At 38.5% G+C, this 27,200-nt stretch overlaps 1 protein-coding gene across 1 annotated transcript in view; it reads left to right on the plus strand.

The window, feature by feature from the left end:
• Nucleotides 1-23,097, plus strand: part of LOC108668232 (dual oxidase) — an 84,322-nt gene extending 61,225 nt beyond the window's left edge. Inside the window, exons 9-27 of the mRNA XM_018155404.2 lie at nt 665-783; nt 1,742-1,865; nt 8,691-8,829; nt 9,452-9,635; nt 11,832-11,954; nt 12,837-13,038; nt 13,268-13,453; nt 13,696-14,427; nt 14,746-14,921; nt 17,019-17,182; nt 17,541-17,731; nt 18,168-18,351; nt 18,674-18,842; nt 19,025-19,162; nt 19,353-19,563; nt 19,902-20,066; nt 20,671-20,826; nt 21,214-21,342; nt 21,523-23,097. Coding sequence (XP_018010893.1) covers nt 665-783; nt 1,742-1,865; nt 8,691-8,829; nt 9,452-9,635; nt 11,832-11,954; nt 12,837-13,038; nt 13,268-13,453; nt 13,696-14,427; nt 14,746-14,921; nt 17,019-17,182; nt 17,541-17,731; nt 18,168-18,351; nt 18,674-18,842; nt 19,025-19,162; nt 19,353-19,563; nt 19,902-20,066; nt 20,671-20,826; nt 21,214-21,342; nt 21,523-21,651 — 3,621 coding nt within the window. The 3' untranslated portion in view covers nt 21,652-23,097. The remainder of the gene's footprint in view (nt 1-664; nt 784-1,741; nt 1,866-8,690; nt 8,830-9,451; nt 9,636-11,831; nt 11,955-12,836; nt 13,039-13,267; nt 13,454-13,695; nt 14,428-14,745; nt 14,922-17,018; nt 17,183-17,540; nt 17,732-18,167; nt 18,352-18,673; nt 18,843-19,024; nt 19,163-19,352; nt 19,564-19,901; nt 20,067-20,670; nt 20,827-21,213; nt 21,343-21,522) is intronic.
• Nucleotides 23,098-27,200: the final 4,103 nt, after the last annotated feature.

Consider the following 27,200-nt stretch of genomic DNA (forward strand, 5'->3'; position numbering starts at 1 on the left):
GGATTTATTGTTTTGTACGAATACTTTTTTCACCCGAAAAGTGAACATGTTGCATTGTTTTTTGTTGCATTGAGATTTAATTTCTTTTGATAGTATTTTTGGATACTATGCGTCTCTATACATAATTTAAATCACTTTTCCTGTTAAGTTTGTGTACTTACATACATTAAAATACGATATTCAAGTGTACGAATATTTATTTCCCCCCACTGTATGTTAGTTGAACCAAGTTGTGTTGTCAATTGGAATTGGAACGTCGATTTATTTAAATGGTTCTGTTTTTGTAAGACGGCAAGCTTTAAATCCCGACCATCTTTCATCATATGCCCATGGAAGTACAAATTTCGTCGAGTTGTATTGGAAACGAAGATTCGACTGAATTATATTAGGTCAGCGCGCAGTGACTTGACACGTTTATGCGCAATGCTTCCAACATTATCAGCGCCATTTGGCTGTTTATATACTCATTATTGAACTTTTCCTTGAAGTCTAGCCTTCAACTGAGACTATCCGACTTCTCTATCGTGTCGCTGATACATGCGTTTTAATTTTAATTTAAAATCGCACGAATAACTTCCAGTTGTATAATGCTTTCTCAGCGATTATTTAATCAATATTTCTTATTTTCTATCTGCTATGTAACGAAATTTTATTCTTTCCACAGAATATCATCTTGTACGAGTTCGTTCCAGCGTTTTTAGGCGAGCAAGTTGACCCTTACCTTGGCTACAAACCTGAGGTCTACGCCGGCATCTCGCACGTCTTCCAATCCGCCGCATTCAGGTGACTGCAACGCGTCTTCGGTAGTTATCTTTAGATGTCTTCATACTGCTATTGAACTATTGAATGAACTTGAACTACATTGACTCTAATGGGCTGCAATAGTTCCCAGCCATTTAACGATTAGCAATGTAACTATGTAAATTTAAGCTATTGCGGTGCAAATTCTTCTGTATTCATTTATACACTTCAGTTTGTTATCCGTAACGTGTTCCTGCGATCCATATTCAGTGATGATTTTCTTCTAATATTGAATCACTCGCTCTTAATTTATATATTTGCGTCATTGATGAGGTGACTGCCGCACACTCACAGTTGTGATGTTCACGCATGCCATACCAAATATATTGATTCCAGACACTAGTTGCGCCCAATGGACCTGATGCATTTCCAGATGCTGCTCATTGGGTTGCGCAATCGTCGCTGATATAATCCCATTGCCTTTTCTAGCGAATGATCGATAGATGAAAAGAACTAATCACTAGTTGCCTTATGCAGGGCATTGATTCTGATCTCAAGTTTCGTCATGACGTTCATGCACGATTGTTCGCCCCGCGTGTGACGGTTTTGCGAAAACATCGTACAAGTTTTCAACATAAAGCACTGATTCAAGCCACCGACCTCTTACTATTAATATTCTATTTTCAAAGCAGCTACGCGTGAGCCATAATAATTTCTGTTTCATGCGTAAACAAAAAATTATGGTTTATTATGACAACTTTTCGCTTAGAAACGTAGAATGTTTAATTTAAAATATAAAATCCCATATGAATTTATTTGTCCGGGAACTTGATTTGACCGCACGATTCTTTGGTTGGTTGAGCCATTAAAATTTATCGCGATTCTCAGAAAACTTTTATGTATTTGCGGTGTCAACAGATTTGATGTGTCAACAGATTTGATGTATCAACAGATTTGATGTATCACCAGATTTGTTGTATCAACAGACTTGTATCAACAGATTTGGACACACGTTGCTGCCCCCCGGTCTGTACAGAAGAGACCCAGGGCCAGACTGTCCCTTCGTGAGCTCCCAGACGGGCCATCTCGCCATGCGCCTCTGCAGCACCTGGTGGGACGCTACCGTGAGTAACTCTGCCGCTCACCAACTGTCGATACAACTTATAATATAATTTATTATATTATATTATTATTATATTTATAATATAATGTATATTATAATGTATTATAAAACCTATAATATATATGTATAATTATTTTGCTTTCGTAAATTGGCCCAAAGGCGTTATCAGTGTCCGACTGATGATGATAGCCTTAATTACTGGTATATCGCTACCAGAAATCGTAATCACTAGCATCAGTGCTCAAATAAATCATAGTAGCATCACTGGCACATCTACATAAATATGATTATTACAAACATTAGTATCCCACATCTACCTATTAACTAATAGCCTCCATTGATCATCTCGAAAAGTTCGCATTTTTTTTTTTTAAATATTATGCATTTGTGGAAGTGAGACAGCATTCACATTCTAGATTCCACTCACTCAGCGCACTTGCGCTTCAGCTTAGGATACCAATGAAAAAAAGTGAGCCATACCATATTTAAAAATTTTCGCCTCAAAAAAGGATAAGAATATATTTATTTACCTGCTTTAGGCATAAAATTCCATTTATCATCATATCGCTGACTTCTTGTCAATGATCTCCCGAACTGAGGGCGTCTGAAGGCTGAGGGTGTGGCTGGATCGTGAACGGTGTCTTTCCTTCACCGTTTGACTTTCACGCGCTCAGCTTCAGAATCAAACGAACAAAGATCAATGCAATGATATTGAACTTTTTTCCGCGATGATGCAGTATTATTTCAATTTTGTTTTTCCTCATTATAAAGTTCGTCAATCTTGAGCTCATTCTAAATAGGTTCGCTAGTCAACTCGTACATTTGACTTCCACTTGTATAAACTATTGCATAGCTTATTTACAATATGATGAGATTTTATTTGGTGATTTCGAAATTTCGCAATGCATTGACCTTATGTAAGCTTTTTTTGCCGCATCATGAAATTTATTTTCTTCGTGATAGCTTTCACCATCGCGAGACGGTGACTCGTTGCTAGAGAAATGGCCTGAGTACGGATCAGTATTAGAAAGAAATATTTTAGCATTTAAAATCATTAATTTTTATGCATCCAAGGCGAGAAGTCCATGAATTTTACGCGAATGATCGGCTGCTTGATGAAGCCCAGGTGCTTGTTTCACTGCTGCGTCAGTTCTTAACTGAAAATGTGGTGCTGGCTTTTCCTTTTGTTTCAGCAGATAATTTTCTCATAAACAATGTGTATCAATTAGGATTATTCTAATTTTTTCAGTGTTTAGCTCTGTTGCATGCTCTTCAATTAATGTCATAAGCAGATACAAGGAGCTCAAAATGTTGCGGTGCAAATGTTCCTGAGAAGTTTTTATCTCGCCAATTTTATTTAGTATAACTAAATTTATTTTTTTTCTAGAAATTGCGAGCGAAACTGTTGAGTTCCGTTGTGAATATTTTCATGCCCTTTACTTCCAGTAAAGCTCAGCAAAACATGAACCTCTTTCTTATGAATTCCGGCACACTACTTGATAATTTTTGGTGCTTAGAACCGTCAAAGGTTACAAGTTGACTTCATATGTAACGTCAAATTCGGTTGAATATTTTCCTTTCACAATTATATGCCCTATGCTGCTATGCATTTCACAACGTCGCAAAATTTGTGATTTTTTACATAGATCGCCTGAATTGTACTTCAAAGATATTCCTCATGGGTCTTCATCTTGTATGTTATAAACAGATAGACACATGTAAGTTGAAGTCAATAATTGTATACTTAATGTACGTGTTTCATCCAATGTATTTGTCTAGCATCCGTAAAATTATCCTCAAATTCATTGCAATCAGTGTCATGTCATATAATGAAAATATTTATATGTTGAACACATATGGCACATACAATCAATTAATTTATCCACAATAAAAATTGTGCATGTATGAAGCACATTCACGCATTCGTGAATGTGTGAATATTGAAGAAATGAAAGAATATTGATGATGAGGCCCTTCACAATAGATCTTCTTCACACTAGAAGTAACATTCACTCATTCGCTCTTGTGTTAAAAATTTCTCCCTTGATGACGTCATCAACTTGGCGATCTTGGGTAAAGTGCATTGACTGTAATACAGTTTTTTGTAATTCATGGAAATGCGAGTGAAGTGAAGGCTTGGTTGTGTAATGGTATTTGCCGGCGTAACCGGGATACCTTCAGGCCGTTAGATATGCAGACGCTGCTACCTCGCTCTCGCAAGGCCGCCACACGGACCTCTGCACCACCCTCTGTCCATCCTCTCTCCATCCTTACTGTCCTTCCTCTCTGTCCTTCATCTCTGTTCTTCCTCTCTGGCCTTCCTCTCTGTCCTTCTTCTCTGTCCTTCTTCTCTGTCCTTCTTCTCTGTCCTTCTCTGTCCTTCTTCTCTGTCCTTCTTCTCTGTCCATCCTCTGTCAATTCTTTCTGTCCATCCTCACTGTCCATCCTCTATTTCCATCCTCTCTGTCCATCCTCTCTGTCAAATCTTTCTGTCCATCCTTACTGTCCATCCGCTCTGTCAAATCTCTGTCCATCCATACTGTCCATCCTCTCTGTCAAATCTCTCTGTCCATCCTTACTGTCATCCTCTCTGTCAAATCTCTCTGTCCATCCTTACTGTCCATCCTCTCTGTCCATCTTCTCTGTCCATCCTCTGTTCATCCTCTCTGTCCATCTTCTATTTCCATCCTCTCTGTCCATCCTCTATTTCCATCATTACTGTCCATCCTCTCAGTCAAGTCTCACTGTCCATCTTTTTACAACACTTCTTTTTAACTTCACTTCTTATTGTTTGTTTGTCTGTCAGCTACAAATCTTATAATCGATATTTAACACACTTCTACCTCTTTAAATTGATCTGAAATTTTGCACACTTGCGTAAAGTTGGAGACAATGCATGAAAGACGGAATAAATGATGTTATAAATTAAAAAAAAATTTCAATGTTATATAAATTTACAAAATAATTTTGTCTGCTACAAATCTTATAATCGATGTTTAACACACTTCTACCTCTTTAATTGATCGGAAAATTTGCATACTTGCGTAAAGTCGGAGACAGTTAATGCATGAATCAAATGAAAGAATAAATAATTTCAAAAATTTAATTTATATAAATATAAAAAAGTGAAAATCATTTTTTTTTAATATTTGAAAATAAAATTAGAAAGTCATTGTACTTGTGTAACATCAAAGACACTTGATTCTTTGGAAGTGTTGTCTTTGAAAAGTAATTTTTAAACGCATATTATTTATCCTGAAATAACATACAGCTTCAGAAGACCAGTTCGTATTTTACACGTCAAATAAATCACATGTACTCAAATGAACTTTAAACCGAATAGATCATACAAATTGGGAGGAAGATGCCCGTTTCAAGCGAGTTAGCTTGTCAATTGAGAATTAACATACCACCTGTTTTCCACTGATACTCCATTTCTCATAATTTGTATCCGAGCTCTGTGAAGTTGCTATGTCATTAGTATACATTCCTGTGAATTTAATTGAAAACGTCAGTATAATACATTGCTATGTGTTTAATGGCCCTCTGGATTTCCCGGCACACGTGGGGCAAGGATCTGCCACAAACAGTCGAGAAAAAAAACAGCGTTGCAACGCGCAGACGCTGCCTTACCTAAACCTTGGAGGAAGGCCGAGCTCCGGGCCTCTGGCATTGCTGGACATGGTTGTCAGCTGAGCAATACTTGCCCGGGAACTTGTTCTCTGAACGCCGTGTGTTGCATCACAGGACAGTTCTCTGCTAAGGTATAAAAAATATAACTCAGTACTCACTGCAGTGAGTGACAGAGGGCGCATTTTCTCGTCGACGAAAACGTGAAGTCACGGACGGACGGACGGACGGACATACATGGCGAGCACAATAGTACTTTTTTCCATAAATGATAAAATGCGCTAAAAAAGGGAGTATGTATGAAGCCTGTCTTCTCGACCATTAATATCCAATGCATTCCGGTTTCTCTCTGTAAATGTAGGATCAAAATTAACTGTATATTGAACAAGTATGACTAATAATTTCACAAAAAATTACCAGATATTTTCATATCTCTATAAATTTCATGCAGTAGCTCAAGTAACGTTCGTCTCTACATAGTAACGTCTCAAGTAACGTTCGTTCGTCTCTACGTTGAATTGTGACTACAAGCGGAATGCGTTGCATAGCAATTGTTTCAAGATGGGCCAATTACGATGTTTCGATTGCATGCCTCGTATCAAACTTGACAAAAAGACTTAACCAAAGAGCCTTGCATTCTCCGATAACGTTCTTTCATTTCTCTTAACATTTTCTTCTTCAGTTTGCTTCTACCTAAATGATCCGAATTTCTATTTATCACCAGTACAGAATTCAGGAGCAATCATCCGCTTCTAAATAAATGTATAATGACTGATATAATGATATTATGGAAGTTCCGTGCTTCAACATTTTTACATTTTTGCGATGATAAATCAATGTATATTTTTTAAATTCTTCAAATTCTTCTACTCGTGCGTTAGCTTTACGATCGAATTTTTTACTATATCCTTCAAATTGTGGGCAACCATGAGCTTCTTTCCTGCTTTTGTTCAGCTGCCAAATTGTGAGCAACCATTGAAGCATGTCACTTCTCGGTTCATGCGCGCCATTTATGTTTTCTTGACGAGCCGGGCGACCTACAGCTCTGCGGTATATTGTTTTTAATTTTTAGAATTCTAATTTGATCTTTCAAGGACAAGGGTCTTGTTCATTTATTGGTCGAGTGAGAATTGTCATCATCTACTGGCTGGCTGATTTTTGTTTACTAGGTTAAGGTTAGTGCGCCTGCAACGTGTTAGTCGGATTTATAGTCGCCACTCTCCGGTTAAATGACCAGTTAAGTGCTCAAACTCGAAACCTTCGCCGTGTTTTTTCAGACTTGGGCAAAAAAAATCTCTGCCTAGAAGTTTTAATTTGATTCGGACACGCTCATTTGACGGATTTTATTTCCTTTGAGACGTCGGAAATTGGAAATTGACGTCGCTATACGGCTGATTTTCTCAACGATCTCCTAGACAGAATGTGCCCGTCCAACGACAGCTGCTAGATAACGTGTTCGTCAAACTTATTACCTTATATTCTGAAATTCGAAGCTTTTTTCTTAGTACTATGAAGATAAGAAATTGGTACTCAATGTTTGCAATTGACGGCATTTATCTAAAAAATATGCTCTCATCGACTGCAAATTTTCTCATTGACTGCACATCATCTCATTGACTGAATATTTTCTCATTGACCTCATATATTCTCGTTGACTATATAATTTCCCATTGACTGCTCAGTTTCGTATCAGGTTCAAGACTCCGGTCGCTTTTTCAAGTCCCCGTAATCGCGCAGAGTTCCCCAGCCCCGGGGAGTCCCGGTGCTGGTGCAGCAAAGTCACTCGTCTAGTAATTCCCAACGAGCGAGCGTCTCGACGGAAAGTTTTAGAATAATGAAAGAAAAGGCGGAAAGTTTTCCTTCCTCTTTTGAAGGACGGAAAAATGCATAACTAGTAAAGTATTTTTCCGTAATTCAGGCTTCTTGAGCTTAATTTTGCTGCAGCTGTTCTCATAAAGAGAAGTAATGGAATCAACTGCATGTGTATAATTTTTTAGGTTTCAATTCGTTATTAGCGCTAAATTCTTGAGGTAGGCTTCATGAAAAAAATAAAGCCTAAAAAACTTCAATAGCTGGTAAATAGTGGAAGACCACGTGAAAAAATACTTGGGTTCAACAAGAAATCTATGACGATGTTCACTAAATTCAGGCGGACTTTCCATCACATCAGGCAACTCCGCGTGATGTGTGGGAAAGCCACTGTTTGCTCCTGCATCCGCGACCTCTTCTATTTATATTTCTTTTCTGCGCTGTCCGTCAGTAGTAATTTATCTCTTCATCAAGAATCAAACATTCTATCATTTTTCAACTCTACGTAGCATATTTTACGCGCTGTCACCGATGGGTTTTTTTTCTGTGCTCTCTCACAGCAGTTATCCTTTCATCAACAACAGAGCATGCGATTTTCTTCTGACTTTACGTGGCATAATTACGCACAGCTATCGATGACTGTCATGTTTTTTCTTTTCGGTTCTCTGCGCTATCCGTCAGTAGTTACCCTTTCATCAAGAATCAAACATTCGATCATTTTTTAACTCTACGTAGCATATTTACGCACCGTCGCTGATGGTCGGTGGTTTTATTTCAAGTATTTTTCTGCTCCAGGCTGGGTTGGTTTTTGAAGCGTCATGTGCACCCAAATTATCTGGGCACTAATTCTAAAGTGGTGCCGGTTTAATGCAGACGCTAGCGAGCCTCGAATGTAGGTTCCAAGGGTCATTATGCCGTTCAGAATCGCAAAACAATACTTTGAATAACTGTATTTTACTCTTTTAGTTACGAACAGAAAAATGCACGTGTAAAGTTTTATGCAGGAACTCGAACCTTATCGTCGATGGCGTTCTACACTTTTAGAGTTCATCTACTTTTTTATGGTAGCGTGATAATAGACTTGAAATATGCGAGAAAACTTCTATGTTCTTCGCTTTGTGTCTTCATAACCATTATAGAATGCGTGCGACCAGTTTTCCAGATGCATTATTCCTTTTTGCCGGAATTACCGAACTTTCATTCTTTCAATCTTCGCGTCAGTTGATTACTGCAAATTAAAAATATTTTAATTTGGTTCCAGTAGCTGTGCTTAACGCCGCACGTGTGATTAATGCTCTGTATGTCTGATGGCTGGCAGGACAGCATGGCTAACAGCACCATGGAGCAGCTGAAGTAATTAATGCTCTGTATGTCTGATGGCTGGCAGGACAGCATGGCTAACAGCACCATGGAGCAACTGATGCGTGGGCTGGCTTCACAGATCGCAGAGCGCGAGGATCACGTGCTCTGCTCCGACGTCAGAAATAAGCTCTTCGGACCACTCGAGTTCTCTCGACGCGACCTCGGTGAGCTCAAATTGATTCTTTCCTAATAAAATTATTCAGATGTTTGTACCGCTTATATTGTTTTCGATTCTTCCTGGGATGATTTTAGTGAAATAAAGCCAATATTTTCCTCCTCGTTAAAATTGTTGAATTATGTTTTCTGAGGAGATCCAAGTGAGTTTTTTAAATATTTTCAACGTCTACGAGAATAGAATTGAAGGTGAATGAGACTTATCGAGAAATCTAATGCTTCACAGTGCGAGGTGAGTATAATTCGGTTCCAAATTGTTATTAAAATCATATTTATGTTCAAGACAATCTTGTTTTAAGCGCTCAATTTCTATTTTTTCTGATATTCTTGAGAATCTTCCATTTTATTTTCGTAATTATTATTTCAATAACTGAATTATTGCGAAGTTTTTTCTTGCATTTTCCTATCGAATTAAGTAGTATATTGTTTCGATTTGGCATCTAATTTAGTCTATTTAATTTCATTCATTAATCCATTAGTTTCATGCTACTTAACTCTTATGAACGTTATGTAAAAAATTTCTACCACTTAATTTAATCCATTTATCCAGTTACTGCCAATTTCAGAACGTCTGTATATTTTCGTTGAGCGAACTGGTTGTTTGCACGGCAGGCGCGCTGAACATCATGCGTGGCCGGGACAACGGACTGCCGGACTACAACACCGTCCGCAAATGCTTCAACCTCCCGCAAGTGCAGACCTGGCAGGGCATCAACCCTCATCTGGCCAGGACAGACCCTGAGATATTCCAGCAACTACAAAAGCTCTACGAGGATAACTTGTCTAATATTGACTTGTGAGTACACGGCTTAATTAGTTTCAGGCCTAAATTTTCCGTTAGAAATGAGAAATGTAATTTTAACTAAAAATCATCTTTCGATAATTTATACCTGATATTCCCCTGTATATGCAAAAATGGCAAATAAATGTAGAATATTTCAATTGAATACATTCGGCTCCTTCATCATCACTAATAACAAGAATACAAGTATATTCAAACGTACGACGAAAGATACAAGGAGATATTAACTTGAAAATTAGAATTCAATGTAATAGGAAAAAACTTTCTCGTATTTATTTTGAACGAGAAAGGAGGGGTGAGATTTAATTGAATATTTGAAGAAGGTTTTCTTTTGGAAATGCACCGAGGTTTCTAGACGGAACCGTTGTCGGAAGCAAAGAAAGGGGAGCTTACATTTTCGAGTCACTTTGGGACACCGAAACACAGCATTTTTCGGCTTGAATTTTTTTAATTCATGTTTATTTATGATAAAGGCTATCAATGATTTCAATACTTTATTCTATTATGCTAGCTTACAATTTTATTAATATTCTGTAATTCTAACTGACGATAAGCTCCAACAGTAAGCAGATTGATGTCTCAGATATATTTTCCTTGCCTCGAGACGGGTCAGACCATAAATGGAATTGTTAATTTCGTATTAACAATTTTGGGACGGTGTTTCATCTAAGTAGAATTTTAGTGACCTTTTGATCCATTACATGGTATAAAGTGACGTTTTCAGATCAGTCTTCAAGACTTGGAGTACCTCTCGTGCTTATGTTCACTCACATTTCACACAAAATTTACGGAGAAAAGAGAGCAGTGAGTTCCTGATTTTTTCTATTAATCTTATGTCGTTCCGAATTTTTTTAGAATGTTCCCACCGATTGTTTACCGAGTCATTAATCTTTGTTGACTGAGCGATGTGGCCTGTAGAGAATTCGAGCAATTCACGGACGCCGCGACCACATCACAATCTTGCGCCGACGTAGTGAAAACAGAAAGGCAACTTAGTAGCGGCAAAAGCCCACATTTTTACTTGCAAACAATGAAAGGCTAAGTCACTGTATGGCTATATCGATCCAAATGATGGCAGGGTGCAGTGAAAAATTGCTCAGCGTGTTAGTTCTTCGTGGTCTTTGCTAGGTTTTGTTCAGGTTACTGAGTTTTGGATAAGAAAGCTGATGGATTGATGGCTTGTGAGCATGAGACAAACCCTATAGTGTCTTAAAACTTTTCATCGTCTCGGTACTAACGTTGTAAAAATGAGCCATTTTAGTGCTTTTTTAAGCTACCAAAACGATAAATACGAGCATGGATCTTCGCGTGATATATTTGGTTTCTTTGCTTTTTGATAAAATGTTAATCATCAGATTTGAGTAAAACTTTTAATTTAAAAGCTTCCATCTCGATTAGAGTTTTCTGTGACATCCACACAATTTGGTTCCGCAGTGATACATCAGAGATAGTGCAGAAGCGACTTCGCTCTAACTGTTTATTATTAAATCCATTCATTTTTCGCCATACTAGTAACTATATTTTCATCATGTAAGATCTCATGAACTATATTCTATCGCTATGCAACATGTTTATTATGTAAATCATTTGTTTAAAACAAGTGAACTGTACCTAATTGAACTTGAATTACATTATCGAACCGAACTTTCCAGCATCAGATATTAATCCAGCATGCGGTCCTCCTCTTATTTCTTACACAACACATGCACCCGTGTCATGTTATAATTACAAATACATGCACTCATGTCGTGCAACAATTACAAACACATACACCCATGTCGTGTAGCAATTACAAAGCGCATACACCCATGTCGTGTAGCAATTACAAAGCACATACACCCATGTCGTGTAGCAATTACAAAGCACATACACCCATGTCGTGTAGCAATTACACAACGCAAACGCCTATATCATGCATTACGTACAAAAATGTATTACCATATCATGTATTTCAAACAAAATACATACACCTATGACGTGGATTGCATACAAAAGGCACACACCTATGTCGTGTATTGCATACAAAATACATGGTACACATATGTCGTGATTACTTAGATAATTCACACACTTGTATTATGCTGTTTCCCCTCCACTCAACACATGACACATCGCTTGTATAATTCACACACCTGTATTATGCTGTTTCCCCTCCACTTAACACATGACACATCGCTTGTGTCGGGGCAGGTATGTGGGCGGGATGCTGGAGTCCCACGAAGGCCCCGGCGCGCTGTTCCGCGCCATCATCAAGGAACAGTTCACGAGGCTCAGAGATGCCGACAGATTCTGGTTCGAGAACGAAGATAACAAGTGAGTTCAATAATAACAAGTGAGTTCAATAATAACAAGTGAGTTGAATAATAACAAGTGAGTTGAATAATAACAAGTGAGTTGAATAATAACAAGTGAGTTGAATAATAAGTGAGTTGAATAATACAAGTGAGTTGAATAATACAAGTGAGTTGAATAATAACAAGTGAGTTGAATCCAGCGACTGTATTGAGTTGAATCCAGAGACTGCATTGAGTTGAATTCAGCGACTGTATTGAATTGAATCCAGAGACTGTATTGAGTTGAATCCAGAGACTGTATTCAGTTGAATCCAGCGACTGTATTGAGTTGAATCCAGAGACTGTATTGAGTTGAATCCAGAGACTGTATTGAGTTGAATCCAGAGACTGTATTGAGTTGAATCCAGAGACTGTATTGAGTTGAATCCAGAGACCGTATTGAGTTGAATCCAGAGACTGTATTGAGTTGAATCCAGAGACTGTAGTGAGTTGAATCCAGAGACTGTATTGAGTTGAATCCAGAGACTGTAGTGAGTTGAATCTAGGGTTTGTACTGAGTTGAGTACAGGGATATTATTGAGTCGAATCCATGGATTGTGTTCATCGAATCCAGGGATTGAATCGAGTGGAGAAGAGACGTTTCCCTTTGATTCTTGGATCACACTCTAATTTTTTATATAACTACCAAGTCATCAATTTAATTATAGTAAGTCGTCAAAATTGTTGCTTGGTAGTTACTTAAGAGTGGTCAACTTTCATCTTCGTAATGAATCGTGGTTCAAACTTCCTACTTGCTAGCGACTTATTAGTTTAATTTTTACAATTTTTTATGATGGTAATTAAAAACAACATAGATGCGATGCTCATTCAAATAATTTTCATTCCACTGAATTTGTGGCAGCATGTTCACGTACGACGAGATCGAGGAGATCAGGAAAATCAGGCTATGGGATATCATCGTGAACGCGTCGTCGGTCTCGCCGGACGACATCCAGCGCAATGTTTTCTTCCACCTGGACGGCGACGTGTGCCCCCAGCCCATGCAGCTCAACGCTTCCAGTATGGAGCCCTGCCCCTACCTCCAGGGCTTCGACTACTTCAGGGTGAGCACTGCACTCCTAAGACAAGCTTTCATAATAAAATAATGTAAGCGCACATTTAGCATATCTTTTCTCTTCATTTTGTATGATAGAATCAATGCTCAGTCCATTATTAATTATAATGCCCAGCCCAAACAATGCCCACTTCATTATTTTTGTCATTCGCATTCTATTGTTTATTCACCGTTTTTTAATTCCAGAAATTTTATCCCTATGACTTTATTTCGAGCAGGATTCGGAGATAGCGTACATCTACTCGTGCATATTGCTGATAGCGGTGCCGATCATCATCGCGGGCGCCGGCTACGCGACCGTCAAGCTACAGAACTCGAGACGCCGCAAGGCCAAGATGCACCAGGAGGAGCTGGCCAACGGCAGGAGCGTCGACAAGATGATGGTCAAGGAGTGGCTGCATCAGGTCGGTGTCTTGCGTGACGCTCATTTGTCTGTTGGAACTACGAGACTTTAAATATGCCTTTACCTTGCCATGTAATTCACGTACTTTATCACTTCAATAAGACGAAATTTATTTCACGTGATATTTGATTAACTTTGTTCATTTGAGGCTGATTCTCGTTTCGCTAAGCGTTTTTTATTCCGCTTAACGTATATTATTGAATAATATCGGATTTCATCAAAATGTGTACATTTTACTTGCAGAACTACAAGCGCATCGTAAAAGTAAAGTTTGGCCCGAAAGAAGAACTAAGCACCGTCAACCGCAAGGACGAAAAACTGCGGACAGTTTCCCTTCAGGACATCCAGTCTCTGTCGGTCGAAGTCACCCAAGATTCTCACCGCAAGCCCATGGTTCTTGTGCGCGTACCAAAAGACCATGACCTCGTACTCGAGTTTGGCTCCGAAACGTCACGGCGTAAGTTCCTGAACAAACTAGAACAGCTTTTGAAAAGCCACAACAAGCAGATGGAGGTTGTACACGCCTTCAAAGAAGAAATGCTCGCAAACGCTGAGACCAACGAGCGAAGGAAGAAGCGATTGGAGCATTTCTTCCGAGAAGCATACGCACTCACCTTCGGCCTCAAGCCGGGCGAGAAGAGAATTCTTGACGACTCGTCCAACGACGTTTCGCTCGTCATGAGAACGTCTTTGTCCAAGAAGGAGTTTGCTCGCGCCCTTGGCATGCGTCCTGACGAAGTCTTTGTCAAAAGAATGTTCAACATCGTCGACAAAGATGGCGACGGAAGAATATCATTCCAGGAGTTCCTGAACACTGTCGTTCTGTTCTCTAAAGGCTCGACTGATGACAAAATGCGCATTATTTTCGACATGTGTGACAACGACAAGAATGGAGTTATTGATAAAAATGAGCTCTCGGAAATGCTGAGGTCGTTGGTCGACATCGCCAAAACACAAAAGCTCTCTGACTTTGAGGTGATTACAAAATTTTTTACCTCATTTTGGCATGCATTTACTAAAATCAGAAACATTTTTAGAAATCCGATTATTTTTTAAGTATTATCAATTCGTATATATCTTATTCCGTGAAATGTCCTGTTATTATTACTTCATTTGATTTTTAATTTATTCATTTGAATTACAGGCATTCCTCATCGAATGTATACATTTTGCTAAAATGCAAACCCTGCATTTTCATTCTTTTTACATTGATGTATTTTTCACGAGAATTCTTTAAAATACCACAAGAAACAATAAATAAGTTTCAAGAGAAAAGGTATGGTTTCACATCAGGTTGACCAGCTGATAGACGGCATGTTCAAGTCGTCGGGTCTGAAGGAGAACGAGGCGCTCACGTACGACGACTTCAAGAAGCTCATGCGCGAGTCCAACGGCGACATCATCGCCATCGGCCTCGACTGTAAAGGCGCCAAGCAAAATTTCCTCGATACATCCACCAACGTCGCCAGGTTAGACCATGACTTCTTATTATAATTTTGTTTTCAGATTTAAGATTATTTTAGAAATATGTTCGCTCACATTCTTTAGACTATCGGCACCAGGTCAATGCATGAACAATTGCAACCTTCTACAAAACTGGTGTGGCCATTTTATCTACTGATTTCACGTTTACTAAGCTAATTATCTGCAATTAAATGCATTGGTTTTCAACCAGCAATGTCTATTTTAACAATACGTACCATACTTCATTAATTTACTCGATACATTAACCAAATTGTAAACGGAAGTCCGCGATCGCCAATTTTCCAAGATTTCGAAACAGATATGCTACATTTTAAAGTCATTGCACAAGTCGATCAAAATACCATGATAATAACTTCCTGCAGACGAATTGTTCATTCATCGATAAATTTTATTCAGCCGTGAACTTTCGGTTCAGGCAGCTTTAGTTTACCCATCCCCCTACAAAATCAAGCTTCGCCAGTGAAGGCTAATAGAACAGATAAGCTGATGCATTTCTGATGCGCCGTTGACCATGCGTAATGACCAGCGATTTCGGCTTTGGGTCGAGGAGTCCTGCCGAGTGGTAAATCCTAGCGACCGCTCTGTTGCTTTCCCAGCGACGCTGTGCAACAAGGTGCTTAACTGCGCACAGATGGCTTGAATTTAGAGTCCTGATAAGAATAGCATTAGAAGAGCGAGGATGGATTTGTCTATCAAGTCATGAAAGGTTACTTGAGTTATGACAGCAATAATTATTGAGACCCCCTGCTGCCATTTCAGGTTTAGGATGCTTACACCTCACAATGAACGATGACTTTCATTAGTTGGGATTTCCAATTGGCTTTTCTGTTAATGTGCTCTTGTAAATTTAGAAATTAAGTACTAAAATTTCCCTTGCCAACTTATATCGAAACAGACGGATTGATATTATTGCAAACCTCATAAGTGAGAATTTGAAGGGAAATGAAGCTTCGAAAAATAATAAAGCTTCTGAGCCTCGAGATGAACGAAACTTTCGATCTCCCATTCTGAGCGTCCAAATTAATTGTGAAGTTCTTCACACTTCACATTCGAACATCGACCTTCGGCCATCTCTCAGTCCAAGTAGTGGAGTGCAAATATCTGCAGCTGCAGCTTCGTTAAGAACTTGTAACTGAATTTGCGAGAAGGATAACATGATGTATTACGACTCATGAATTTGTGGAGTCTTTGTTGGAAAGAAATTCCGGCTCATTACTCGGATATAAACACGCGCATGTTTTTTGTCAAGTTACGTGTGATGAAGCAAATGCTTTTGTCAAAGACGTTTGAAAGAGTAGTAGTTTAATTATTTACGAATTCACAATTTAAATACATTTGTATACCTCATCGAGTGTTTGTGCTTCAAGCTGCAATTGCCGTCATGTGAATTTTTTCTTTCTTTCTAGAAAGAGTGTCTTAAACATTTCATCAATTATTCAAGTCTATCTTCTAGGTTCTTTTAGGTAATTATTGAGGATTGAATTGTAACATTTTGAGATGAAATATCTCGTGAATATTTTAGTTTGACAATGCACTAAGATCTAGTTTCACTGATCCGGCAGTAACGACCAATTTTCTCACCGCAAATCTTCAGTGGCAGGAGAAATCTTTATTTTGATGTTCGGCGCGCGCTGGTGAGGAAGAGAGATGGCGTCGGTGATGGCCGAGCAATTAGGGCAGTTAGGCGTCCATTGTTTACGTGAGGTGCAGGCTGGTCATGTATTATTTTGATGCGACCTCTATTTCTTGACAAATTATGATTACAAAAAGTAATAAGTATACTCACGTCAGCACTTCATTCCGTTGAGCACATGATTGATCTAAGCCTATCGCCGGTTATTCGCGATTAATGACGCGAGGGCACATCAATAAAGTGTGGAATATTTGAACCTAAATTTTTAATTGACGCTGAAACTCGTTAGTTTCAAAGTGGTCTTCTATCAAATTAATATGTGATACTAGAGAGCCAAACTAAAGGCTCGTAACTCCATTTTCGTCAAGTAGCTTATCTCTACCTAAAGTTAAAAGCTATTAATTCCTGCAGTCTGCACACAGTGCTCACGTAAATTGATGGTTCGCAGGATGGCAAGCTTCCACGTTAACGAGATACGAGACCTCAACCGTCACTGGTTGTTGAAGAAATACGACCTCCTAGCCACGTACCTGGAGGAGAACCGCCAGAACGTTTTCTATCTCGTCGTCTTCTACGTCATCACCGTCGCCCTCTTCTGTGAACGTTTCATCCGTGAGTAACTGTTCCGTAAGCGACGGAAGGTGATGTCCCGCTATAAGCACAATTTTCCATACATAAGTTTCAAATTTTATTTCATTAATATAAATTTTCATTTCCTTAATTAGATGTGATGGGAATTTTAGTTAGTTTTTTTTGTTTCGTATACTTTTATATCATTATAATCAAGAATAAACTTGAATTTTATAGCCATATTAAACACAAACATGACTGTCCTCTGATTTTTTCCATCTGTTAGCAAATTTACGTGCATTTTCAAGCTAATTTAAGCGTCCACTCATACGAAATTGTGTTATGTATTGCAAACAAATATTATTTATTATGTAAGGTTACATGCTACACATGTTCACAGACTACTCGTTCATGTCGGAGCACACGGACTTGCGCCACATCATGGGCGTGGGCATCGCCATCACGCGCGGCGCTGCGGCATCCCTCAGCTTCTGCTACTGCCTCCTGCTGCTCACCATGTCCAGGAACCTGCTCACCCGCCTCAAGGAGTGGTCCCTTCAGCAGTACATTCCCATAGACTCCCATATACAGGTGAGTAGCACATCGAACAGCTATATATTCCCATAGACTCCCATATACAGGTGAGTAGCTCATCGAACAGCAGTACATTCCCATAGACTCCCATATACAGGTGAGTAGCACATCAAATGTCAAGTGATAAATATCTTAAAATGTCAAATGTTATCTTCACTAGGCAATTCTGCACCGATCTAAATTTGCCAATTTCTTAGAAAAAAATATCAGGTACATCTCGATACACATTTCCTGGAAGTAAATTACAACTTTTAAGTGGTGCGAAGTAACTTATTGAAGAAGTATCTACGCGGAAGTAATCCTGAGAAATGCCTTTAGGTCTAAGACAGAATTGTTCGGTTACACAGGATTTAGGTATTTATGTATTGTATATATTTGTCACAATATTGTTGTTCAGTATCATAAATATATCTTTTGTCTCGATGTTGCTCAGTTCCACAAGATCGTGGCTACGACAGCGCTGTTCTTCAGTCTGCTGCACACTGTGGGGCATTTGGTCAACTTCTACCACGTCTCAACACAGCCGCTCGAGAACCTCCGATGTCTCACCAAAGAAATATCATTCAACTCTGATGAAAAGCCAACCTTTGCCTTCTGGCTTTTTGGTACCCTCACTGGTGCGCACTTGTAGCTATAATTATAATTATTTTGACTTATAATGATCGATTACCTCAAAGTGTTGTCGTTCAATGTATGGCCTGTAATAGTATACCTACCAATTTATTACAAATTTTAAATTAAAGTCTCTTTATTGTCCCAATAATTTGATCTACCTGTAAAATCCACATTAAATTGAAGAATTATCTCGATAATTTTGTGCTGTCATTATAAACACCTTTAGATAATCATTTATTTAGTTCATAAATACTGGCTCAATTTGCTATAGTATTGCTCAATCATTCTCAACGTCTGTAAATGACAATTAATATGACTTTTCAGGCGTGACAGGCATCATTTTGTTCGTGATTATGTGCATCATCTTCATCTTCGCACATCCCATCATCCGGAAGAAAGCATACAAGTACTTCTGGGCAGCACATCAACTGTACGTCTTCCTGTACATCTTCAGCCTGGCGCACGGTCTCGCCAGACTCACCGGAGCTCCCAGGTCACTTCTAACTTTAATTACTTCATTCTTGATCATCTTCTTACGCATTATCAGCTTGGGTAAAATTCAATTTTGTTTTCCTAGAATTTTTTCACTCAATGTGAAAAGTAGATTGGATCCCTGCCCATGGCTAATGTGTAAACTATGAAATAGTTCTATTGAACAAATTGTTTTCTTTTCAGGTTTTGGATCTTTTTCGTTTTCCCTGGCGTGGTATACATGATAGATAAGATCATCAGCTTGCGCACGCGCTACATGGAGCACGACATCATCGAGACGGAGCTGCTTCCTTCAGACGTCGTCAAAATCAAATTCTACAGGTTTGTATCAGCTCTGCGTTATAGCTTTAACAGAATAAACAATTGTATTCGCTACAAATTTATCGTAAGTTTTGTAGATTTCTCTCTCGAAATATATTTGATTTTTCATAATCTGCACAAGGCCAACAATGTCTGCACATATTACACGAAAGTACGAAGAGGTTCTCATATTATTTCTCTGCGTGTCCAGACCTCCAAACTTCAAGTACCAGAGCGGCCAGTGGGTACGGTTGTCATGTACGGCCTTCAGACAGAGCGAGTATCACTCGTTTACCCTCACGTCCGCCCCTCACGAGAACTTCTTGTCTTGCCACATCAAAGCTCAGGGACCCTGGACATGGAAACTCAGGAAATTCTTCGACCCTCACAACTACATTCCTGATGAAGAGAACCCTCCTCGGGTGAGTTGGCTACCGTACAGGCTTGTCTCTGCTTCAGTAAAGTGAAGTAATGGCCATCGTTCTAGCCTTGTCTCAACTCACAGCTTTGATCATCCATGCAATTTAATGAAGTTTTTTGGGGACATGCAGTAATTTTAATTGAGTAAAAATATTTTTTGTTGTGTTTTTCGCTCACTTTAAACTTTTTCTTGTTTTTTTTATATGTAACATGTCCCAGTGTCCTGATTGTAGCAGACATCACCGTAAACTCTTCTTATACCAATGATAATAAAAACAATTGTAATTTTATTAATAATAATAATGAAGATAATAATAATAATTCTAACATTTTGTTGCAGCTGCGGCTAGAAGGCCCGTACGGCGGCGGCAACCAGGACTGGTACAAGTTCGAGGTGGCGGTGATGGTGGGCGGCGGCATCGGCGTCACGCCCTACGCGTCCATCCTCAACGACCTCGTCTTCGGCACCTCGACCAACCGATACTCGGGCGTCGCTTGCAAAAAGGTTCGCTGGGAACACACACAAGGCATGCCACCTGCAAAAGATTCCGCACAAATTTATCCATATGTTTTATTTGAACTCGAGTTACGTGTTTACGGATTATGCTCAAATTCAAATAGAACTACAATGTTATCATTAATATGTCAATGTAAGACTGACAAGCCATTGCCCTTCAATTGTGTATTAGATTCCACCAAAAACAATTCCTAAATCTTTAGTCTCGTCTCTGATCTTCTTCCACCTTAACTTGGACTCAGAAGTTATTCGACTAGTGAACGTAACAACATGTGAACAAATCTCCCGGCCAATGTGGGAGGTTGCAATAAACAAAATAATTTTTCCACCGTTATTCTACATTTCCTCCGGTACAAGTCCTATAATTCTCCGTTCCACGACTTCTTTAAGCTGAACAAGCGTGACTGAGTATAAATGTTTCCTGATCTTTAATAATCTGACTATTAGGACAGTTGCCCACGTATGCTCAGGTTTTTTCTTCATGTACCTATCATGATGTGATGTTAGAAGTAGGTGTCATGTTTTCATCCGTGAACAACAAATTCCTTTGTTCATGGTAGCTACATCCGCTGAAATGGTGTGTTCTCCTCAGGTGTACTTCCTCTGGATTTGTCCCACGCACCGACAGTTCGAGTGGTTCATTGATGTGCTCCGCGAGGTAGAGAAGAATGACGTCACCAACGTACTCGAGATGCACATCTTCATCACTCAGTTCTTCCACAAGTTCGACCTCAGAACCACCATGCTGGTATGTTTCTTTTCGCGACATCTATTACTGTAAGCGACCATCTATTATCTATTATCTAAGCGAGTTTATCTATTACATCAAAAACATTTATTGTTATACAATTAAAGAAAATCTATATAATTTATATATAAATTATTAATTATATTATTATTTTATATTATATAATATGTAAATTTATAGATGTTATATATTTGATGACATTGAATTTCAATACGGCTGTGTGTTCTTGTGCATTTTTGATAAATTAACATTCATTTTACTGCTCTACAATATTTATAACCAATAATTCTTATCTTTGCCGTAATTTTACATTTCTCCAATTTGAACAGGTTTATTTATGCACTCGCATCTCTGTATTATTATAAGTTCTGACGGTTTCATCAACAGTATATCTGCGAGAACCACTTCCAGCAGCTGAGCGACCGTAGCATGTTTACGGGCCTTAAAGCCATCAACCACTTCGGCCGGCCTGACATGACGGCCTTCCTAAAGTTTGTGCAGAAGAAACATCACTACGTGAGTTAACTTCGTCTAGGACTCAAAAGTAATATTTCTGAGTAAAATTTGAAACATTCTAACATGAATTCAATTTGAATTACTGTTTTTTTACCAAATTTGTATTCGGTCGTAGACAGAGTTGATCTAAAGGAACAAGCCCCCGTTTTAATTACAACTCCCATATCTTTTCTAACTCAGGTCTCGAAGATAGGCGTGTTCAGTTGCGGGCCCAACCCCCTGACAAAGAGCGTTAGCAGCGCTGTCGAGAACGTCAACACCGGCAGACGTTTGCCTTACTTCATCCACCACTTCGAGAACTTCGGTTAATTCTGGTCAAATCTTTGGCTAAGCTTGTAGAACTTCAGCCTGGTTATGAGACGACATTTGCATAGTATGCGTAGCGAGTCGGCTGTTCTTTCCCATATCATTCTTTGTTGCGAATCATCATTTACTGTCTGTCGCCGCTATATGTGTGACGAGTCAGACTTTATTAGTTCTTATCATTATATGCTTTAAGAGTCAGCATTTAAATTTGCGTATTATTCTATGTAGTGAGTCAGTATATGCTTTCATGTACTGCCGAGGATGATTTTATTCCATGCTCGTTAACCCAATAAGTTTTCAAGAGTCTTTCACCGCCCGAAGATTACAAATATCACCAAATTTCAGCTCATTTATCACAAGTATGGACGATTTGAAAATAATAAATGAACGAAATAAACTTCAGAGTCGGAAAGTATTTTTGGTCGTTAATTACTAATGCATAATATTTATTTTGAGCATAATTTTAGCAAAAACTGCTTTTAAGCGTTTTTTGAATATTCTGTGGCTTATTTCTTGCCAAAAGTGAAATTTGCGCTAAGGTCTGTATGTTTTAGGGTTACCTCTTCATTGAAAAACAAATTCAAAATGTGTTACACTTGATAAACTCAATTCTTTTGGTTGAAACATTGAATGGTCAGTTGCAAAAGCCATACAATGCAATGCATTAAATTCTCCATCATTATCACAGTTCAATTTGGGCATACGGTCCATGTTTCATGAAGCATCAGAACTTTTTCACTCAATTATCATGGTTTTGTAGGACAGCAATTAATTTGATAGCTTTTAGCCCATACGGAAAAAGCTTACTACATCTTTTACAGTGAAAAAGTCTTTTTACGCAGCGTGCAATGTAAGTAAAGAAGTCCTGTACGACATATTATTAGAGTTTAGAGTTTTCAAAGTGTAAAAAGAACAGCGGAGTTGGGGATAACGTTTCTGACGTCCGCTCGATTTCGTAATCGCATCTACGATTGTTTAGCCCCAACACTTGCAGTCTAGTTAACTCCTTTAGTACAGTCTGACAGTTTTACTTCTCTCAGTATATTCGTATGCACCTAACGATCTATTTGGAACTAATTTTGTTATGAGATAATTTACGTGCGAAAATATAGGTAACTCTTGATTTTATTGAGTTCCAGATTTGTGAATTATTCGATTATGAAAATGCTTATTGCCTCGAGTTTTTATGCTTATTTTGCAAAATATATCTGATAGCCCATTGTAAAGACATAAATGAGCTGTTCAGAGCTTCTAAAAATCGTGTCTATTGTTTTAAACACGAGGTTTTGTGTTTTATTAGAAGCTTATAAAAGTTGTGTGTATTTCAGGCCTATGTTTAGAATCCTATTGTGAGATGTGCTTTGTAAATATAAATGTAAGTCATAGTCTTTATCTTGAGCCCATTGTTCTTTTGCCGTTATTGATTACAATGAAGAACTTTTTAAAATAGCCATTCTTTGATTATCCATCACAGTTCTGTGAGAAATGGCATTTTAGTGAAAATTCTGTATAACATTGGTCAGTGTAGATCTTTTGTGGGGGAACTAAGTTTTTGGCAAGTTTCAGGCGTATTTTGCGGCCAATCCATGTATGATTCGAATCAATATGGGGAGATTTCCAGATTTCCAGAAGGGTTATGGGCTTATCTAAGGGAAACCAGCGCCGAATTCCGACCTCCATGGGCGATTAGCCTGGAAGGACTCGCTCGGCTTTTGTTCTCTTATTTTCTTCTTCTGGTTTGGTTTAGTTATATTTCTTTTTCATGATCACTCTAGTTAATTTGTTCATTTTCATTATTTATTTCATTCTGCATGCACCTCCTGTTTCGGACTCCTTGTAACTCTCAGTATTCATGTCAAGTTGATTCTATCCTGCACCGGGGGCGTTCATTTACTAACCCGCTAAGTGAAAACAAGCATGTGAAAAATGTGGAAAACATCATTCACGGACCGTTAACTTGAATCTCTCATCTTCATTTACCACTAATTTGTATATTGTAGTTTTGCATGGTTCTCACTTGTCTTTTCTCTTATTGACGACCTCTTTCACGAGCTGCTACTGCATGTATACCGCCGACCTCTAGACTGAGCTCACCCCAGCACAGCGATGCACGCTAGCGAATAATCATTTCGATGTTCGCTAAGCTGAATGATTTGCCATTTAGAAGGGGGAGGGAGGTGCCGGCCAATTGAAAAAAAATTGCCGTTTTATTCTTGAGTGTGTAAATCAAACTGAGCTACGGGTTAGCGTGCAAACGCAGGGGATGAATAACTCTGGGTGTTTTAGGAGTAAATAGTGCCCAAATTTCTATATTCCATACTAAATAGATTTTCAAACACAATTTCATTTATTAGGCACTGATAGTACGCATTTTTTACTAAATTCCCTCCTCGATTTCCTATATAAAGTCTCAGGTATGCATTATTTGCACGTTCTTACATTACGTTAGCACGTTGTGAAGTTAAAAGGAAACCAAAATATCGTCCATGGCTACAAAGGTGTTAGGAAAACCCCTTATATATAATATTTATTAAACCTTATTGCAGCTAGGGAGCCCCTGCATTAAACCTACTAATGGCGACTAAAATCCCTACAAAAAGATGTCATGTAACAGACATCTCGCTCCTGTTGTCAGATCCTACAGCCAGCAAGAATAAACACACACCAGTCCTGCCATCAGGATACGACAATACATACAGGTCCGACATTCCTAACCTTCAACTCGACGATAACATTTGAGGAACAAAGTCGAGCTCCCATGTCAGACGCCACGGTGATCAGTACAAATTATATTCTATATTTGTGTACTATTCCTTTTACACCTTGAATGCTTTTTTAACCTTGTGGAGTACGTTGAGGCTTGAAAATCTGAGCTAACAGTAACTGATAACTTTTAGCCATGCCCACGAGCTGATCCCTACGCAACATTCAATCTTATAGTAATTTAATTTAGTACAAATTATTATTTTTTAAAAAGAAAAACCGAGAATTGCCCCGAATCTGAACTTACTTATTAACCCATTATTATAGTCGACACCGAAACTCAAAATATACTCTTCTAGCATGTGAGCTTAATAATCGCGAAATTTAATAACTAAAAATTATTCTCTGCCAACAATTGATGGAACATCTCGCAACGTAAGCGAGTGAAGCTGGCTGGAGATAAGCAGCAACAAACACACCCGTCCAAGATGTTGTCGGCGTCAGGTTGCTAATTTATATGACTGATGGACTAGTTTTTCTTTATTTTACTTAGATAGATTATTATTGATAAAAAATATTATTGTAGTATTATTGACATAGAATAAATTATTGTCAAATTACTAAGCTAAAATTGACCAAGTATTCTTTTTTAAATTGCCTTATCCACCAGCATGCAAGTCATAAGGAAGAGACTCAAGAGAGTTTGATGAATCATAACTCGGCTATATGGAAAGATGAATTAATCAGAACTCGGCTATATGGAATGCTGTCATACCCAGAACGTTTTGATGAGCCATTGAAGAATGATGGATCAGTGAAGAATCTTAGGTCGCTGAAAAATGATGGGTCATCGAATAATGATGTGTCACCCCCATCATTTGCTTCACGATTGATCGCCTTGCATCTAAACACGATGCCTCAAACACATGAGCGAAAAAGAAAGAGGGCGCGTGACGTTTACGAACAACTCACAATTTGAAGCTAAACTGCTAACTGTAAACTGTGTAATTTTCAGCGGAACGCTTTTTAAACAAATAAATCCTGACCCACTATTGTAATATTCTAGAAAACTATTCTCTCTATGCGTCAAATTCACATTACAGGATGATGTTTCCTAGTTATATTTTGGAGGAAAAATTGCCTGAAATTCAGATTCAGTGACTTCTTGAAGATTTCTGACCCTTTTTATTTGTGCTATGAATATGTTTCGAACTTTAAGCCTAGTTCCAATTTTTAATTTCATTGGTTATTATAGTGTATAGGTAATTTTGTATTAGAGATTGAGAATATTAAATTTTAACTACATACACTAGTATATTTAGGTCAATAAAAGCAACAGGTGTTTCAAACATCAAGTATATTCGTTGGTGCAGTTGGATGGACAGGCTTTGTGTGACCATCTGCCGCTGAAACAGTCGTCGGGCATGAAGCCTTTCTCTCTGCAGATGCCAAGCAAGAGACTCTTCCTCTTAAGGCACAGGTCACGGGAATGGATCGAGCCACCGACACTTTCAATCGACATTTTTTCTTCTGGTCGCACGGCCAGCAAGCTAGTCCTTCGTATCAGATAATGAACTATGTTCACTAGTCCCACCTATCACAGAAGGTAGGCACTATTGCTAGTTTCACATCATCCTCAAAAATTACCTCAGTGGACCATCGCTTCGCATGAGATTTCCATTTTTTTTCATTTTTAATGTCATTGCTGAAGAGGAAAACTTTAACTCTTCACATGAAATCGATTGCTAGTGTTTATATCTGTATAAAGATCGCTGAATGAGACATGTATCGTTATCTTATCTCGTTATCCACGTGAAACTAGCGTTCACGACCTCGGAATAATTTATTGAATGCGGCCTGTGTCTGACTATGGCTAACTCGTTACTAGCTGCAATAATCGTATTACATAGAATTATTATACGAGTTCCCTGAAATTCAACCTTCATTTGTTGGCCACTTGATTCCTTCTATTTTATCGATGCAGCCTGAAGACTCGCACCAATACCACCTACTACTTGACAATACCACCTACTGCTTGTTTGTTTGAATAACCATTATTACATATATACTGTTGGTCATTGGCATATGTACGCAAATATTTACGATAACCAGGTTAGTGAAGCATATGCGCTGTAGTTTTGTATAAGTCTGCATGCTACTCATCTGCATACCTCAGCTTTCAGCGAGCCCTCTGCTTTTACAATTTCTCGAAAATGATTACATTTAATTGAGAATTTTTTTCCCTGGTAACCCTGTCCCGGAGTAACATAAATAATACACGAATACCAATATTACGAAACTCAATGTTTGCGTTCCTATTGGCCGGGGAAAAGAACGATTTAAAGTATTTTTTCTGATAATCTGGCACCAATTTCAATGATTACTTATAGGAGCTTCATCTCTATATTAGCGATATCATAATAATGGTTAAAGACGACGAAATTTTTTGTTTTTAATCAATTTCAGTGAATTTGTATTGCAGATGCCCTAGAAACAAGTGTATTAAAGAAATCTTGTAATTGGAATTATTCGAGTTGCGCTCAAACGAAATGATCTAATTGATTGTGCCTGCGAGAAATCAAACGGTAACCGTGACTAGCGAATTGCCACATTAGCAGGACAATTAAAGCTAAAACCTTTAAGATGAGATACAAAAAACGGCGTTTCCTGTAGAGGCTGGAGCCCGTAACGTGTTTTTGTTTCATTCTTGCTGCAATTCTGGCCTCGGAAGTCAGTTGCAATTTTTTTCAGTGGCACACCCCAGAGACAACATTGCACCGTAGGTTCACCGTCCCTAAGGACGCACATGGAGCGTGCCGGTGTTGAATGATCTTGGTATTGATTATCGT

This window comes from Hyalella azteca, unplaced genomic scaffold (assembly GCF_000764305.2).
Source record: "Hyalella azteca isolate HAZT.00-mixed unplaced genomic scaffold, Hazt_2.0.2 contig5104, whole genome shotgun sequence".
In the NCBI taxonomy this organism is placed as follows: domain Eukaryota; kingdom Metazoa; phylum Arthropoda; class Malacostraca; order Amphipoda; family Hyalellidae; genus Hyalella; species Hyalella azteca.